General features: G+C 46.3%; 1 protein-coding gene across 2 annotated transcripts in view; it reads left to right on the forward strand.

Moving 5' to 3' along the window:
• PABIR2 (PABIR family member 2) overlaps positions 1-16,317 on the forward strand; it is an 812,224-nt gene that overhangs the window by 632,824 nt on the left and 163,083 nt on the right. The window contains exon 8 of one of the 2 annotated variants that reach the window (XM_069612821.1): positions 5,218-5,282. In XM_069612821.1, the coding sequence (XP_069468922.1) occupies positions 5,218-5,282 (65 nt within the window). The remainder of the gene's footprint in view (positions 1-5,217; positions 5,283-16,317) is intronic. The other variant, XM_069612822.1, reaches the window with a different exon arrangement.

A 16,317-nucleotide genomic window follows, 5' to 3' on the forward strand; every position in this document is an offset into this window, starting at 1 on the left:
TTAATCATCTTCGCTGCTTACAGTCCCACTCTGCTAAGGGGGTCTGCCCGAGTTGGATCGGGTCTCGGTTGTGTCCTTGACGACTCAGCAAAGACTTTGACAACTTCAGTCTTTCCACGATGATGCACTCGGAATGGACAGGAGGTCTCCTGGTATTGGGGTTTCTCAGCTCTGGAAACTCATAGGACTTGGGGAGATGGCTCAAATAAAAGTTTGTCTTTGGACTGGTTGTTCTCACCAGTCAAAGGGAAGGAGTAGTCTTCTTCGGAATTCCTCTGTCGCACAGAAAACGGGGTCAGGACAGCAGTGGTCACGGTGTTGCAAAGGGTATGCAGGCATCTCTGGTCATCTTCTTCGGTTACTTCAGTTTCCAGTGGTCGACTTCCTTTCACTTCAGGAGCCTCATCTTTTATACAGTTGCAGCACACACTCCTCTGCAATCCCTCTCAGCAATTTACAGAAAGGGGTGGGTGGCTGTCGAATCGGGACAGCCAAACCCCCAGTGGGAGCTGGTTCGATTCAGACAATTGGGCGGGGGAGTGAAAACCTCCTCCCTCACTTCCTGCCAGCCTAGACCGGGGGCACCCAGGGGTTCCAGCTGTTAGGTAAGAATTGGTGCAGTCACACTGTGTCAGAGTACACAAGACTTATCTGCTTGGTATAGGTCTGTGCTACACAAGTTGGTAGTGTGACTGAGCAGCCAGGCCTATCTCAAGAGGGCTAAATGTGAGCTGTAGAGCAGTACAATTGAAATCTGTAAATACAAGTAGCCAAGTAACACTTTCACTCAAGGTTTCAGTTATAAAGAATGTATTTAACATCAGTTTTAAATAAGCATACTTTAAAAAGGCAAAAGATAGTAAAAATACAAATAAGCTTTGATGTTACTTTTTAGATTCAAACAAGCCAGTGAATTATTTTTGGATGTGCTGTAGAAGACTTCAATCACAAGGATAGTATTTGTATTTATAAATTACACTAGCATGCTTTGCAGATTAAGAGTTGCAGAAAGGAAAGGTTAAGGGAAGCAAAATGGTTAAGACAGATTCTCGGGAGATGTGAGGACAACTGAATCCTCCAATGAAGTCTAGATAAGCCTTTCCCAGCAGTAACAGTGTTTAACAAGCCACAACCTATGGGGGGGAGAAGCAATACCAAATTCAATGGATTTAGAAGAGTGCCTTGAGGCAGCCAGGACAGCCAAAGTCATTTGGATACAGTCTATGGATCTGATGCACTTCTTGGATGAAAGTCTTGCACAAAGTTAGAGAGTTCAGAAAAATCATTTGTAGGGCCACAAACTGTTAAGCCTGTGAAAAGGGAGTTGAAATAAACTCAGAAAGTCAGTAGGTGCAAGTCTCAAGTGAGACAGCACGACTTAAGGAAAGAAGGTAAGTACCCCCAAGCCCAAACAGTACCTCTGGTTAGACGAAAAGGTGGTCCAGCTGGATTCCATCTTGCTACAGCCAAGCAGACCCTGGTTCCTGAGCCTCGGTCATGGGGACAAGAGGTAGGACATCTGGGTGGCTCCTGCGGCAGTACTCGGCAGCTACAGGCTCTTTTAGTTTCAGCAGCACTTCGCGGTTTCAGCACTTAGTAAACAACACTGATGCAGAACACTAGACACCGGTTGGACTTTCCGTCTCCCTCGGTCCTGCACTCTGGTGAGGGGACTCTGGATCGGGATTTCCTGCTTCCGGAGTGTCCTTAGGAGGCTCGTCGAGCTTTTAGCCAAATACGTTCCACGGCAGACAGTTGCACTCGTTTATGGTCCTTTGACCCCAGGCATAGGGCTTCTGCAGCAACAAAGAGACACAGTAAGTCAGGGAGGGCGTCAAGTGGAGTTAGTCTCGGGGTTAGTTGGTCGCTCTAACCCAAGAGGACAAGTCCTTCCTGAGGAGCTTCTCTGTGGAAGTGAAAAAGGAGGCCAGCACAGCATCAGGGCTTCACCAGGCAATTGAAGGTGCAGGAGGTTGCAGCAAGCTTTGTTCACGTTTTTTTCTTCGGATGTTCTTCCAATGGTCGACTCTGCCTCTAGTCCCAAAACCCTCCCCTTTTAAGCAGGTTTTCCCATTCATGCACAGCCTAGGCTGTCAATCACACAGCAGGGTGGCCGTCCTTCAGAAGAGCCAGCCGGTCAATTGGGACGAGGTTTGTTCAGGCACTCATAGAGACAAAGAACAGGGGAGATTCAAGATTCGCCCTCACTCCCTGCCCTTCCAGACACACTGGAGCCAGGGGCAGGCTTCAGGGCTAAAGCCCACCAAATGCGAAACACACAAAGGGCTCACATCTGTCTCGACGCACAGAGAAAAAGCCAAGAAAGAACTCACAAACAGAACATGATGAAAAAGAAGACAGGGCCATTTTGACAAAATGGACACCCATGGGTGCTGTACTGCAGCTGAGGGTACAGCCTGCGGTTAATAATCGCAATGGTAGTACAAATTAAAACATTGCCACCAGCCATTTAAAGTAGCGAGGGTAACAAAAAATGTTAAATGAGAAAGTAGGATAAGGGGCTACTAAGTGTTACCCCCCCCCCCCCCCCCCCCCCCCCCCGAGCACTCCACATAAGATGGTGTGTGCTGGACCTACAAAAGGAAAAATGTAAGTAAGATCAATTTCACTTTACTATTCTTGGGAACTGTAGTTCACACAAGAAAAGATATTTAAACCTTATGAGAAATGCAAAGGATTTCTCAGTGACACTGCACTGAAGGTGCTGTGTATCACCATACAAAAAGCAGATGGCTATGGAGTTGGTCACACTCTGTTAGACAAGATTGTATGCAGTACCGTTTGGGGGCACTACAGCAACCCTGGCCTCCTGGCAATAGGAACCCAACCTTTGGTATAAGTCTGTACTACACAGATTGGTAGCGTGTTGAGCTGCCAGGCTCATCTCAAGGGTGGTCAATGTGAGCTGTAGGGGAGTTACACAGAGATTCACAGTGGAAAGTATTCAAATAAACTTACACACAAGGTTTCTTGATTGTTAAATAAATTAATAATTGTTTAGTCTGTTTGAGTAAGCCTTCTCCAGAAGGGGGCAATATAATAGTAACACACAAATACACTCCAAAATAGCACACTCTTAATATTTCTAAATCAGTAAGTACCCTTTTGGGATGACACACAGACACTTCTAACACCCTCAGGTGACTTTAATAACTAGTACACTGTGGGCATTAATATACCAGTTTGCATTTAGAATCAGACTTGGGAGTATGTCAAAGAAAAAGGTTATTAGAACAAAACAAGCGATCACACAAATATTCTGAAGCAGGTATGTACTTTTGGTAACCCCCAATGCAAAGTTAGTTAACCCCTTCCTGGAAGGAAGACCAAACACCATGCCGGAGGGAAGAAGTCATTCAGTGAGCCAGGCTAGGCCAAAGTCAATTGGGCAAAAGTCTAGGTGAGCTGAAGCACTTCTTGCAAGTAGGTAAAAGTCTTGCACAATGTTTTAGAAGTCTTTGTAGAAAAGAATAAATCAAAGCAGGGTCACACGCTGATTAGGCTTGTGAGGTAAAGAAGCTGTTAGCAACTCCACAGAACAACCAAGACAAGTCTCAGCCGAGAACAAGTAAGGTTACAGCAAGAGGTAAGTTCTCTTAAACTGTACAGTACCTTCGGTTAGAAGAAAAGGGCTTTGGCTGGCTTCTGTTCCTGTACAGCTCTGCAGATCCCGTGTTGTGGGCCTCAGTCGTGTGGACAAGAGGGAGGACGTCTGGAGGACTCCTGCACTGCAACGGGACGGTCAACGACAGAAAAGGACCAACTTCTAGTCAGTGGCTCTTCCCAGTTTCAGCCACTCGGGTCTAAGCAAATAACAACACTGCAGATTCCTGGCTGTTGAGATGGGCTTTCTTTGCATCTGGGTCCAGAACTCTGTTGAGGTGGCTCAGGCTCGGTCATTCCTGCTTCCTGGGAGTCCGGAAGATCTTCCTGGAGCTCTTGGCCAACTTAAAAGCAATGCACACAATCTGGTGTTCCTCTCCCTAGCTATTTGATTCCAGCAGCAACTGCAGTGGAATTTCAACCAGCTCCGAGAGGATGTCCAGGTGGCTTACTTTGGAGTTGATTGGTCCCAAAAACACATGAGAGAGAGCGAGACAGAGAGAGAGAGAGCGAGCGAGAGAGAGAGAGAGAGAGAGAGAGAGAGAGCGCGAGCGAGAGAGAGAGCGAGAGAGAGAGAAAAAGAAAGAAAGAAAAAGGTGCCATTCACTCAGGGGTTAACATTTAAAAAGTCATAAGTCCAGCAAACTAGCTGGGTGGCTCTAGGGTGGTAGAAAGTCAACAACAAAATGATAATTCTCCCCAACGCCTCCCAAAGGTAAAACACACACAAAGGCCTCCCCCTCTGAGGATGGTAGAAGGGCTGACAAAGAACAACCACGCTAGTAATGGCGAAAAAAGAAGGGGGTCACCAACACTTGAGTGTGACCCTATTGTGTATAACCGGGGCTATAGACATAGCCTGCGGTAGAAAATGCTCACAATGGTAGAATACATCCGCTCCCACCAGCCATAACTAGGCGATTGTCTGTGACATAAGTCATAGGAGCAGAGGCATGGGGGATATGAAGTATCCCCTTGACCCTCTACTGAAAGTGATGTGTGCCATCTCTCAGACTATAAGGTTTTAGGAGAGATACTTATCCCTCTTTCCTTAAGAACTGTAGTTATTGTAGGATACAGAAAATAATCTCATAGGAGGACCCACAAGATTCCCAGCAACACTGCTCATAAGGAGCTTTGTGCTGCAATAATAAGACATATGCCTAAAATAGAGATATGGAGGAAAGTAGTCTCCATAGGACAGTAAAATACAAAGAAACGAGTTCCAAAAGACAGCCCATAAGAATGAATGAGTGGAAAAAAAGGCTCAGCTCATTCAGGATTAAAGAAAAAGATCCATAAATCCAGCAAAAAGTGCTTGGGGTCTCACTAGGTGAGGGGATGAAGTATACAAATGCTAAATATCCCTAACACCACACTTGTTTTCCATGCCATGCTATGGTCAAATGCAATGGCTGTAGTATGCACCCTTTCTCGTGATCAACTTTTTTTCATTGCTTTCCAATTAATTCAGTGCATTGTTCAGATTAGACTGCTATCAAACGTGTGAAGTTCTGATTAGGACTTCAATAGTCTGATGCTTCACTCCATATCTTCAAGCTGCTTTTTGATGCAAATTTTGTTTTTTCTTAGCAGGCGGAGTCAAAGTCCAATCAACTGCATTAGGCCCAGCGTTCTTGGCCCAATGAAAAGAAAAGGTACTGTATTCTTTAAGGGGATATTTTTCTGTATTCACTAAAATGGTTGTGTGGGAAAATGGATAGATTGACTGCATTTTTTTGCCCATTTCTTATGGCCATAAATATAGGATGAATGTTTTTTTGTGTTCATTTTGTGTCACCTGACCCAGAAATAACACTTGACATTACAAAATAACTCTTATTTCTACTAAACTTCCCTTCACCGTTCAACAGTGCTAAAGGCAAAATGTTCAACAATGTCTCACTGTGAAGCATTTAGTGGGTTACTTTTCCGGTTTGCTCTCCTGTCTGTTGGGCCATGGTATTAAACCATTTCAGTGGATCAGTCATTGCTAGGGTTGCTGTACTCAGAATAGATAACTTGTTCCATTTTAGTTCATTATGCATAGTTGTAACCTTTTAGCCATCGAGTGTGGTGAACATTTTGTCCACACCTTTGATAATATACTAATGATAGGACTGCTCTCATAAATTGGAAATCGAATATAGATTGATAGTCTTCTCACTCATACGAAGAGCTGCTTTCTTTCAATATAGTGAAATGACTTACTATTTGTTAGGCATGTTAAATATCATTGGGTGCATTGTAACTCAAGAATTGAAATTGTCAGTTAAAATATTTTTCTGATGCTTGTTAATCTGCTTAGAATCACATACTGTGCATATGGTCCGCAGAGTATTGCATCTTGTCTTTCGGGGACCGAAAGGGGACGTCGGCATAGGCGTGTCTGTAACACTATCCCTATCGTGACGTGTGTAGTACCCAAAATCCCTCACGCGCCAAGGTACCTCAGATTGCTTTTTTCCGCCCAGATAACTGGTCGCCCTATAGCGGAGCTCTTGCTAGAGATATTGTTTCTTCACTGAATTGTCGATTTATTCCTCGTTAAGTCACTTCGCCAATAAGAACATCTTCGACGAAGAATACGGGGGAATAGTCTACTGCTGTGGATTTCGGCACCTAAGATCCGCAGGCTGGATTTTTCCACGTGGTCGGGCCCTCTGGCCGACCTGTACAGTAGGGAGAGTGCGGTCGGGGTGGCCATATTGTTTAGTATGCCTTTCCTCCTTTCCCCTCTGTTCCCTTTCAGTCTGGTCATCCTTCCCTTTTGCTATGGAAAGGACTCCTTTTAGATTCTGCCCCAAGTGTAGGGTCAGATATCCTTGGAAGGATGAACACAGGACGTGTAATGCCTGTCTCCCCCTAGAGCACCACGGGAAGCGGTGTGCTGCGTGCAAACTCCTTCGGCCCAAGACCCTTAAGGAGCGCCATGTAAAGTGGTGGGCCGCTTATGGCATGTCACGCGTGGAGTCTCTCTCCCCCACCGCCACGCCAGCCAAAAGTGAAGGGGGTACTTCGGATGACCAAACGTCCAACGCGGATGTTATAGACCTTGAGGCGGACACTTCTAAGTCCGCCACGCCCGTCCCTGACCCTTCCAGGCTCGACTCTGGTCTTGCTACAGGGACTACACCAGGCGACAGGGGGCGTAAAAGCGCATCGCACTAAGTACACAACCCCTACGCCAATTTCAACGCCTTTGTCGAAAAAGGCAAAAGTGCCTACGGGGCCACTGAAAACTTCGCCGGTTCCCTCGGATCGGTCAGATCCAAAGCCTTCCCCGCATCCGCAGCAGCGCATTGCGACTGGGCAATCAAAACAAACCAAGGGCGCTACTCCTAAATCTACACTTGTCGGAGTTCGGGAGCCCGACGTTTCGACGATTACCCAAAGCCTCAGTAGCCCCGAAAACTAAGGCTAGGCCTCTACCCGGAAAACCGACCGCTAGGCCTCCTGGTGCCGCGGACAGTATTTCTACTGCCGACAAATCGATGCCTTTGTCTCACTACGATTCAGTGACTATCTAAGTAGCATCAGAAGAATCACGGCGGCGGTGGGCCTTATTCCGGTTCCACCTAAAGTGATGGGCCAAGCCGCGGAAAAGATTTCGGCGGATTTGGTCCTAGATTCCGATGACACTTACGTAGATAGCCAAGAGCCTCTCTCCGACACCCTGAGAGGTTCCTTACGACGCCACAGTGTGGAGAACGTCGTTTCTCCTCACGTAGGCCCGTTTGGGTCCTCTAAATGGACTACAGAAAAGTTTGAGGGCTATATGGATCGGCTGGAGCAGATTATGGGTTCTTCTGATCATCCTCCCCCCGAAAAGGGCTCGGGTAGTCCCTAACCCCCAAATTCAAGAAGTCCAGTCTCATGCTTTCCAACAAGAAGACGTGGTCCATATGGACACATATAGAGACATCTATAATGAAGAAGCTTCTTTTCTCGAAAATTATGACGAAGATCAACAGGATACGACAGACAACTGGGAGGAAACCCAGCAGGAAGGTCAAGACCCTTGGACACAGCAAGATCAGGACACTGATATTTTGTGCCTAGACTCCCCTCCGTCCAACCCAGCTCGCCAGGCCTCCCCTGTGGATGACCAAATGGCTTTCAACTCCATGATAAAAAAAAGCAGCTGAATACTTCAAAATTGCCACTCAAGAGGCGGTACCTGAGCATGATTTCGTGGAGGACATTATTAAGGAAAAGCCTCCGGCGAGTCAATCCATCCCCCTCCTTAACTCTGTTAAGAGACGGGTAGCTCCCTCATTGGTCACACCTGCTCAGACACAGGCTGTGAACCCAAAATCTTGAAAAATGATTTCGGTCTTCTCCCTCCGACCCTCTGTATATAAAAGGGCACACCATCCCAGACTCACTGGTAGTGACTACCACTCGAAAGAGGGCAGGGGTACCCCTTGCCACAGGACAATCACCACCGGACAATGAGTCTAAAAGGTTGTATGCCCTGGGCAAACGTGTCACTTCAGCAGCTGCATACACAATTCGGGTTGCTAATAATGCTACGCTATAAGCAAGTTATGCTGATGCCCAATGGAACTTGCTCCAAGAAGGCCTCCAGGAGGTTCCTGAACCCGCCAGGACAAAGCTTCTCGCCATTGTTGTGGAGGGAAGACTTGTCAACCAGAATGTGGTGAAGAACACCCTGGACACTGCAGAAACAGCAGGCAGGTCTCTTGCACAAGGGACTCTTCTGAAAAGACACGCATGGCTGCGTTTATTGGGATTTAGACCTGAGACTCAGGCCTCCCCCATTAATAAACCCATTGAGGAGACTAACCTCTTCGGGAAAGCAGTGGATGAAGCGTTGGAGACAGCCAAGAAGGAGCATGAGACTATAAGGTCTCTGCACCAAATTACACAGAAACCCTCATCCCAGAGTGGTAATAACTCTCAGCGGTCCTTTGGAGGGCAAGCCCGTGCTGGTCAAAACAACTACGGCACGGGTAACTTGAACACAAATCAAACATCTGGAAGCCCCACTTACTACCCCTCAAGGGGTCAGAAACACAGCAAAGGTAGAGGCAGAGGCAGAGGCCCCAATCCCAGAGGAGCCACAGCCTCTGGTCAGAAATGACCACCAAGTCCAGTTCCCCTCCCATGTCTCCCCGGTCGAAGGGCGATTAACAGCTTTCCTCAAGGCATGGGAGGGGATAACTTCCGACCAGTTGGTCTTAGAGATGGTCGCCCAAGGTTATTGCGTGGAATTCGACGGACCTCCACAGTTCAGACCGCCGCGCTCACGGCGCCTTTCACCGGACCATCTGGAGATCCTGATCCAAGAGGTGGAAGCACTGCTGGGAAAGGACGCCATAGAAGCCGTCCCTATTCTTCAGGTAAACAAGGGTATTTATTCAGTGTACTTCCTTGTACCCAAAAAGAATCTCACCATGCGTCCTGTTCTAGATCTGCGCCCAGCTAACAAGTTTGTAAAACCGCAGAAGTTTTGCATGGTAACACTGCAGGAGGTGATCCCATTTCTGAAACAGGGCGACTTCATAGCAACATTGGACATGAAGGATGCTTATTTTCATATTTCAATGTTGCCAGCGCACAGAAAATACCTAAGGTTCATGATCCAGGAGAAACACTACCAATTCAAGGTACTCCCTTCGGCATCGCCTCGGCGCCAAGGGTGCTGACCAAAGTCCTGGCAGTGGCAGCAGCACCCCTGCACAGACTATGAGTCCCAGTTTACGCTTACCTCGACGACTGGCTCATTACGGGGGACTCGTTCGACGCTTGTTTTTCGAACACCCAAAAAACAGTAGATCTCCTCTTCAGCCTGGGTTTTTCAATCAACGAAAAGAAATCCAGATTAGTCCCCAGCCAAGTAAAACAATTTCTGGGAGCGCTAATTCGGACGGAAGACGTTCTCGTCTTCCCCCTCCAGCGAGAGGGTTCAGAACATGCTCTCTCAGATTCCTCAATATGTAGCCAGTCGGGAGGTGACTGTACGCAAAGCTATGCGTTTGCTAGGGATGATGGCGTCATGTATATACTTTGTTCCCCACTAGCGGATGCGCATGCATCCCATGCAAGAGTGGCTCAACGGTGGTGTGAGGCCAGCGGACAATGGGAAGATCTGGTAGTTGTCTCGGCAGCCCTCGTTCTCTCTCTGCAGTGGTGGTCAAGAGAAAACCTCTTGAAGGGGGAAGACCTTCACCACCCCTGCATGGAAGCCACTCTCACGACAGACGCATCTCTCACGGGGTGGGGGGCTCACCTGCTTCAGCAGACAGCACACGGAGTGTGGTCCCCTCAAGTAGCGTCCAACCATATAAACTTACTGGAGCTATTAGCGGTGTTCAAAGCATTGAAAGCCTTTCAGATGCAACTGCAAGGGAAGACGGTGCTGATCCTAACCAACAGCTCTACAGCAATGTATTACCTGAACAAACAGGGGGGCACTCACTCTCCAGGGCTATCCAAGCTGTCCCAAAACATTTGGATATGGGCTCTCAAACACAAGATGTTTTTGGTGTCCCAACATGTTCCAGGGGAACTCAATCTTCTAGCGGACGTGCTCAGCAGAGATTTTCCTCTACCAGAAGAATACGAAAGGCGACTGCACGAAGACATTGTGTCCAATGTCTTCACAGAATGGGGTTCCCAGAGATCGACCTGTTCGCTACTCAGAAGAATGCCCAATGCCAGGACTACGCCTCCAGGTACCCCCAGAACCGATCCAAGGTGAACGGTCTCTGGATAACTTGGCCGGGGAAATTTGTCTACGCTTTGTGTTGTATCTAACCCACCTGTGGACTCTGGATTAGTCTTCAATTCCCTAAAGGTTCATCTGGCTGCTCTGCAAGCCTACACCACATCGCAGCAAAAGGTATCGTGGTGGAAAATACCGGTGATTAAAGCCTTTATGGAAGGGGTTAAGAGGATTTATCCTCCCAACTCTCACACAGCCCCTGGATGGGATCTGAATGTGGTTTTGACCAGGCTCAGGCTCATGGGAGCTCTTTTCGAGCCTATGCATAAAGCAAGTCTGAAAGACCCGACTTATAAGACAGCCTTCCTAGTGGCTATCACTTCTATCAGAAGAGTTAGCGAACTACAGGCTCTTTCTGTGTTAGACCCCTTTGTGACAGTCCACAAAGATAAGGTAGTTCTGCGCACACATCCCAGGTTGGCGCCTAAATTCATCTCAAAGTTCCATGTGAACCAGTCAATCGAACTACCCACTTTCTTCCAGAACCCTACTAACAGGGCCGAAAGAAGCCTTCACACACTAGATGTGCGCAGGACAGTCATGTTTTATCTGGAAAGAACTAAACCACTAAGGAAGACTAAACAATTCTTCGTTTCATTGGCAGCTGGTAGAGAAGGGGATCCTGTCTCTAAATCAGCTATCTCAAGGTGGATTGTCAAATGCATCACACTATGTCACACTCTTGCTAAGAAAGAACTGTCCTTCAAGCCTAGAGCACACTCTACTCGGGGCACTTGGGAATCCATAGCATTCATTGCAAATGTTCCTCTTGAGTCCATTTGCAAAGCGGCAACCTGGAGTTCTGTACACACCTTTACAAAACACTATTGCCTAGACACTCATTCTAGGTCTGATTCTCAGGTGGGACAAGCAGTACTAAGACATCTTTTCTCTACTGTTCCTTCTCACAACCCACCTCCAACTCCGGGTACTGCTCGCTAGTCTATGCACAGCATGTGATTCTAAGCAGATTAACAAGCATCAGAAGACATGCATTACTCACCGTAATAGCATTTCTGATGATTGTATCTGCTTAGATTCACATGCGTCCTCCCTACCTCCCCGCTCGGGGTGGAAGGAACATAGACGTCTTACTACTTTCTCTCTTTATATACTCACTCACTATAGCCTTGGGCTCCTTCATGGCAGAAAAAATACAATCGGAGGGACCTCAGCGCGTGAGGGATTTTGGGTACTACAGACGTCACAATAGGGATAGTGTTACAGACACACCTATGCCGACGTCCCCTTTCGGTCCCCGAAAGACGAGATGCAATACTCTGCGGTTACACTGGATGTCGGACCATATGCATGTGAATCTAAGCAGATAAAATCATCAGAAATGCTATTACGGTGAGTAATGCATGTCATATAGTATAGTTTTATGGGAGGGGCCATTTGAGTGCACGGTTACTGCAAAAATATAGTCCTTGGCACTTTAATGTTGTCAGCATATTCGGTGCTTAGTCCTGAATTGAGTAAGAAATGTGTATATTTATAGTTGGGTATTTTGGCGCAAATGGACGACTGGCATGTGCTTTAAACATTGAGGTGAGCTATTTATTGAAGGAGTATTGTCTCCAATCCCGTGTCACCTTTATGAGCTGGTATAATGCATGCATGTGGAGAGTGAGAAGCTACCAGGACTTTATAGCAGGACTGCAGTACTTGCAACACAACCCGTTGTTAATCTTGGAAGATGTTCAGGCAGTTTTTGTACTACCATCTGTTAAGGATGCTACAACTAACGCCAGGCAGAGGTTAAAACACCTGACCAAGTGAAACCAAACCCCTCTTAAACAGGCATAGAGTAGTTGGGGCAATATGGCTCAACTCCCAGGTGAGGGAAAGTAGGTCGATACAGAGGTGCAGTTAGTCCACACAAATACATCTAGAAAATACACCACAATGATATACTGATGAATATATACTTTAATAAAGTCACACATAAAACTCAGTTCAAGTAAGTACTTCAGCTATAGTGCACAGTTTTAAGAAGATGCCAAGTGTAGATTTCTTTTAAATGGTGATCCCTCTACAAGTCCTCTCCTAACACCTATGTCTATATGTAGGTTATTTGCGAAAGACAAGCACTGAACATACATTAACAGGGGACGGTGAGAAACAGGATATCCTACAACCTAACAAGCAGCTAAGTGACTGCATAACTAATTCCAGTGTCCTAAAGACATAGCCCAACCATAGTATAATATTCTTTGTGTTATAACTCAGATTGAGCTGTACACAAATAAAATTGTGTAATCAAAACAAAACCTATTTACACAATAACATGTATAATATATATGTACATTAAACCAAATAAAAATTCATAACTCCAATTCAGATCAAATCATAGTACATAATACATACGCTTAAAACCTTAAAAGCCTCCTAGTGAATACATTCAAATAATAGCCATACAGGGTGTTAAATAAGTGAGCTTCCTTGCACCTGTAGACTCAAATTTAGTCTAAAGTTTTCAATTTCAATTCAATTAGCAGGCATACATGGTATAAAGTTATCTGAGAGGGGATAGTCTGTGTTAAAGCAGTCAACATTTTAGTTTCCATTGCCTTGCCGTTATGATCTAAACAACCCAAGTTGCACATATGTACCACTCAGTTCTACACACTCAGTAAGGACATGTCAAGATGTTTGTCTTTTGGCGGATTTTACAGATACGACAGTAATGTGCCTCAGGTGCTAAGTTTATCTATGCGTACAGCCAATAAAGGCAATTGATTTGTACGTAGCTAAAGTATCAAACGTCTGACTGCCGGATCAGAGCATAAAGACTCCTAGGGGAGTTTTGCTAACGTCCTACTGGCAGTAAGACTTTAGTAAGCTATCCCAGTGGTTTTTGATCCCCCAACTCTTAGTATCATTCTGTACTAGTTCAGGAACTTGGTCGAGTGGCTGTGTAGTCGAGTTTACCTTAAGAGGAAGGTGTGAGCTGTAGGTAAGTACACTGAATCTTAGCTAGACAAGCACAACAAAGAAGCAATTACACAAAAAGTATATATTTATTATATTTACACTTTAAATACTTCAGACGTTTACTTTAGAACACTTAGGAATACTAGATAATACGCTTCAAAGGACACTTTCACATTTGTTGCAACGATAGAAAGGGAAAAGACCATGTTATCATATTATCGGTTATTGCACACTCATCCGGTTTCCAGTGGTTTATATGGTAGTACATTTACTCTGCAAAAACATATAGTAAAGCCACATAAAGGGAGGGAAATGATTAGTTAGTGTAGCATGAGCCTAGGTTAAGGTTCTAGAGACCATTTCTTTGCCCAGCAAGTCTTTCAAGTCCAAATACGCAACCCTAGTTAAAGGCAGTTCGGAGAGGGCTTGAAGTCTTGACAACCAGCGAATCACGAAGAGTTCCTGTGGATTCCTTTCAGTGTCTAGAGTTATTGAAGCAGCAAGTTGACAACTAACAAGAGACATTAAAATGGACTTGAAAAGGGGGCACAAGCAGCGGCTTGGGTCAGAGGTAAGCGGCGGTTGTCCGGGACAACTCTACATGCACTCCAATGCTCTGGAGCGGCTTCTTGGAATCGGGTAAGCAATACCTTTTTCCCCACAGTACCTTGGGTTAGAAGTGTACCTTGGTGTGTTAGGCCCCCTGCGTTAAACTCAAATCTAGATGCCAGCATGTCTGCACTTTATTATTGCATTCTTACTATCCAAATGCACTGAACGTCTGCCTACTGTGCCCTAGTCATTAGTGGTTAGCCTTCAGCGCTCTAGACATAACACTGAACATATTGGCCACCCAAACTGAAATACCTAGACGCCAGTATAGACTTAGATGGCTCCATATTGGTTTATCAAACTTAGCGTATACTCTTCTACCCTATAGCCTATATCCTGTTACACCTACACCTAGCCCTAAGCTGCCCCACGCTGGACTATTGTACTCAGTCTTTGTTGATTTGCCCACGCAGGACCTTTGTACTTAACCTATGCTGATCTGCGTATGTTCTGATGCTCCTAGCCCAGGCTACCCCATGCCTTACTCCCTAACTATTGATAGGGGAAGCCCCTACTAGCCTGTTTTTCTCGCCCACCATACTGATCATCATATTTAGTGCTCCATCTCTGTGTCTCTATGTGCCTACATACGCCTGTCTAGCATGTACGCCTAGCTGTGGCCTCACAGCAGTCAACCTTAGAGGGCTTTTTCCAATCTAGGCACTACCCCATTGCAAACCAGCCTAAAGTGTACTTCACCTGCATTGTGCAACCCTGCGCCCAGACCATGATCACCTGGCTAACTCTCACCATGTTCCCCTTTTGCATCATGCCGGACAATGTACCCTGCAGCGGCAACAACTTCATAACCTTCAACGATGGCCTAGCCAATCTTGGATGTCCCAGGCACTACCCGATCCCTTGCCCCATGCCCTTCCTACCTTCCCAGCCACCCTTCCCTCCTAATCACTACCCTCACCCTACCTCCTCCGTAGACAACAGCTCCCCAGACAATACTATCTCTAACAAAACTCCCAATCTTAGCAGACTCAGTGCCCCAAGCCACACTGTGCCTCCCACTCTGAAATCTCCAAAACCCTTATGTTCAACCTACCCGGATATCACAGCCCGCAACAACAGACTAGGCACTAGGCTCCCCCATACATCTAGCATCCACCCCACTAAATTCAACACCAAAACTAAAAAGAACCTAAAGACCCCCAATAAGCCTGAACCACTCCCCCTTAAAGGAGCCTTACTTAATGTTAGATCCCCGGCCGCACACCCAACAGAAATTGCCGACACCATTCTAACCAATGATCTCGACTTCCTTGCCCTAACGGAAACTTGGCTACACGAGGCATCAGGACCACAGTTATTGTTGTCTATTCCCACCAATTACTCCATCCTCAGAGCTGACAGACCTAATGGCAAAGGAGGAGGCGTAGCGATCATCTCTAAATCACTACTAGGCTGCAGACTAGTCTCCATCCTATCATTGGAATCCTGCGAGCTACTCAGTCAAGCTACAAACCTCTCCTTCAAGCACGATCACTCTACACCTTATATATAGACCCCCAGACCCCCCCTGGAGTCTTTGAAGAAGACATCACCGCGCTCATCACTGAAAACTCTAAGCCACTAGCACAAACCATTATCCTCGGAGACTTCAATCTCGGCTACGACGACCCCAAGAACTCCCCACCCACATCCATAGCAAACACCCTAACTGAGCATGGATTCACTCAACTCAGTACCTCACCGACTCACTAGAAAGGCAGAATTATCGACTGGGTAGCAACTCTTCACTGCATTACCACATGCAATGACCCCCAACCTCTCACATGGACGGATCATTACCTCATCCCCCTCGATATTCACATCAGCCATGTAGCTCCTAAAATGTGCCCCATGGCACCAGCCTGCCCAACCAGAAACAAACGCAGCATCACCGCCGAAGCCCTACTACCCCTGGTCCTACCTACCCTTAATGCTCTACCAGACAATGCTGATCTAAATCTACTTGTTGACACCTTCAACAATTCCATGGCTACTGCCATTGATACCATTGCCCCTTTGAAACTACATAAAAGCAAACCAATAAGCTACTTGAATTCGTGGTACACCTCTGAACTTAAACTACTTAGGAAAAAGAAGGCCAAATCAGAACTCCTATGGAAAACTAACCCCTCACCTGAAAACAAGTCCAACCTCAAGAACATCTCCGCGCTTTACAAAAGCGAGATAATTTGCACCAAAAAAGATGCCTATAACGTAAGGATCGATCAGGCAGGCTCTTCCACCAAAGAATTATTTAAAATACTAAAAGAACTAGAAAACCCCAATCCACCTCCAGACACCTGCTCAAAAGATAAGCCCTGGTGCACCAGCATCCAGAACGCCCTCAACAACAAAATCACAGGACTTCAAACTAAAATTGAGGACAAACGTCA

Source organism: Ambystoma mexicanum, chromosome 5p, assembly GCF_040938575.1.
Source record: "Ambystoma mexicanum isolate Mex_15411 chromosome 5p, UKY_AmexF1_1, whole genome shotgun sequence".
Lineage (NCBI taxonomy): Eukaryota > Metazoa > Chordata > Amphibia > Caudata > Ambystomatidae > Ambystoma > Ambystoma mexicanum.